Source organism: Geospiza fortis, unplaced genomic scaffold, assembly GCF_000277835.1.
Source record: "Geospiza fortis unplaced genomic scaffold, GeoFor_1.0 scaffold93, whole genome shotgun sequence".
Taxonomy (NCBI): Eukaryota; Metazoa; Chordata; class Aves; order Passeriformes; family Thraupidae; genus Geospiza; species Geospiza fortis.
The window spans coordinates 42,237-43,398 of NW_005054854.1; the positions used below are offsets into that span (position 1 = coordinate 42,237).

At 61.9% G+C, this 1,162-nt stretch overlaps 1 protein-coding gene across 1 annotated transcript in view; it reads left to right on the forward strand.

Moving 5' to 3' along the window:
• LOC115949160 (protocadherin gamma-A10-like) overlaps positions 1-770 on the forward strand; it is a 9,321-nt gene extending 8,551 nt beyond the window's left edge. Inside the window, exons 4-5 of the mRNA XM_031065546.1 lie at positions 93-403; positions 447-770. Of these exons, the coding sequence (XP_030921406.1) occupies positions 93-403; positions 447-770 (635 nt within the window). The remainder of the gene's footprint in view (positions 1-92; positions 404-446) is intronic.
• The last annotated feature ends 392 nt before the right edge of the window (positions 771-1,162 follow it).

Genomic DNA, 1,162 nt, shown 5'->3' on the forward strand with positions numbered 1-1,162 from the left:
TTTTCCTTTGGAAATGGCACGAGATGCAGACGCAGGAAGCAACTCGATGCTGACTTATCAACTCACCAGCGACCCGTCCTTCTCACTGTCAGTGAAAGAAAAGCCGGGTGGAAAGAAGCAGCCGGAATTAGTATTGGAGAGACCGCTGGACCGGGAGAAGCAGAGTTTCTTTGAGCTGGTGCTGACAGCAGTGGACGGCGGGGAACCTGCGAGATCTGGGACTGTCCTGATTCATGTCAACGTGACAGACGCAAATGACAACCCACCCGTGTTCAGCAAAAGCGTCTACGAGGCACGAGTGGCGGAAAATCTGCAGGCGGGGTCTCTGGTGCTGAGGGTGCGGGCCACGGATGCGGATGTGGGCTCAAACGGGCAAGTGTCCTACTCCTTCAGCAACGTTCCAGTACACACTTACCAGCAACCCGTCGTTCTCACTGTCCATGCAGGAAAAACCGGGTGGTAGCAAGCTGCCCGAGTTAATGCTGGAGAGAGTGTTGGATCGCGAGAAACAGAGTTCCTTTGAGTTGGTGCTGATGGCGGTGGACGGTGGGGACCCGGCGAGGTCCGGGACTGTCCAAGTTCGCATCAACGTGACAGACGCCAACGACAATCCACCCGTGTTCAGGAAAAGCCTCTTCGACGCACGAGTAGCAGAGAATTTGCGATCGATATCACGGACGAGAACGACAACGCGCCAGAGATCAACATTCTGTCTCTGTCGAGTCCGGTGCCTGAGGACGCACCATCCGGCACTGTGGTGGCTCTGCTGAAAGTTCGGGATCTGGACTCGGGCGAGAACGGTCAGGTGTCGTGCGAACTGTCGGGAGAGGCGCCGCTGTCGATCGTGGCGTCGTCGGGCGGCTCGTACAAGGTGGTGACATCGGGCGCGCTGGACCGCGAGCAGGCGTCCGAGCAGCGCGTGACGGTGGTGGCCCGGGACCGGGGCAGGCCGGCGCTGTGGAGCAGCAGGGAGCTGGTGCTGGAGGTGTCGGACGTGAACGACAACGCGCCGGTGTTCGAGGAGGCGGCGTACAGCGCGTACGTGGCGGAGAACAACGCGGCGGGCGCGCTGGTGCTGCGCGTGCAGGCGCGGGACGCGGACGCGGGCGCCAACGGGCGCGTGAGCTACTGGCTGGCGGGCGGCAGCGCGGGCGCGGCGGGC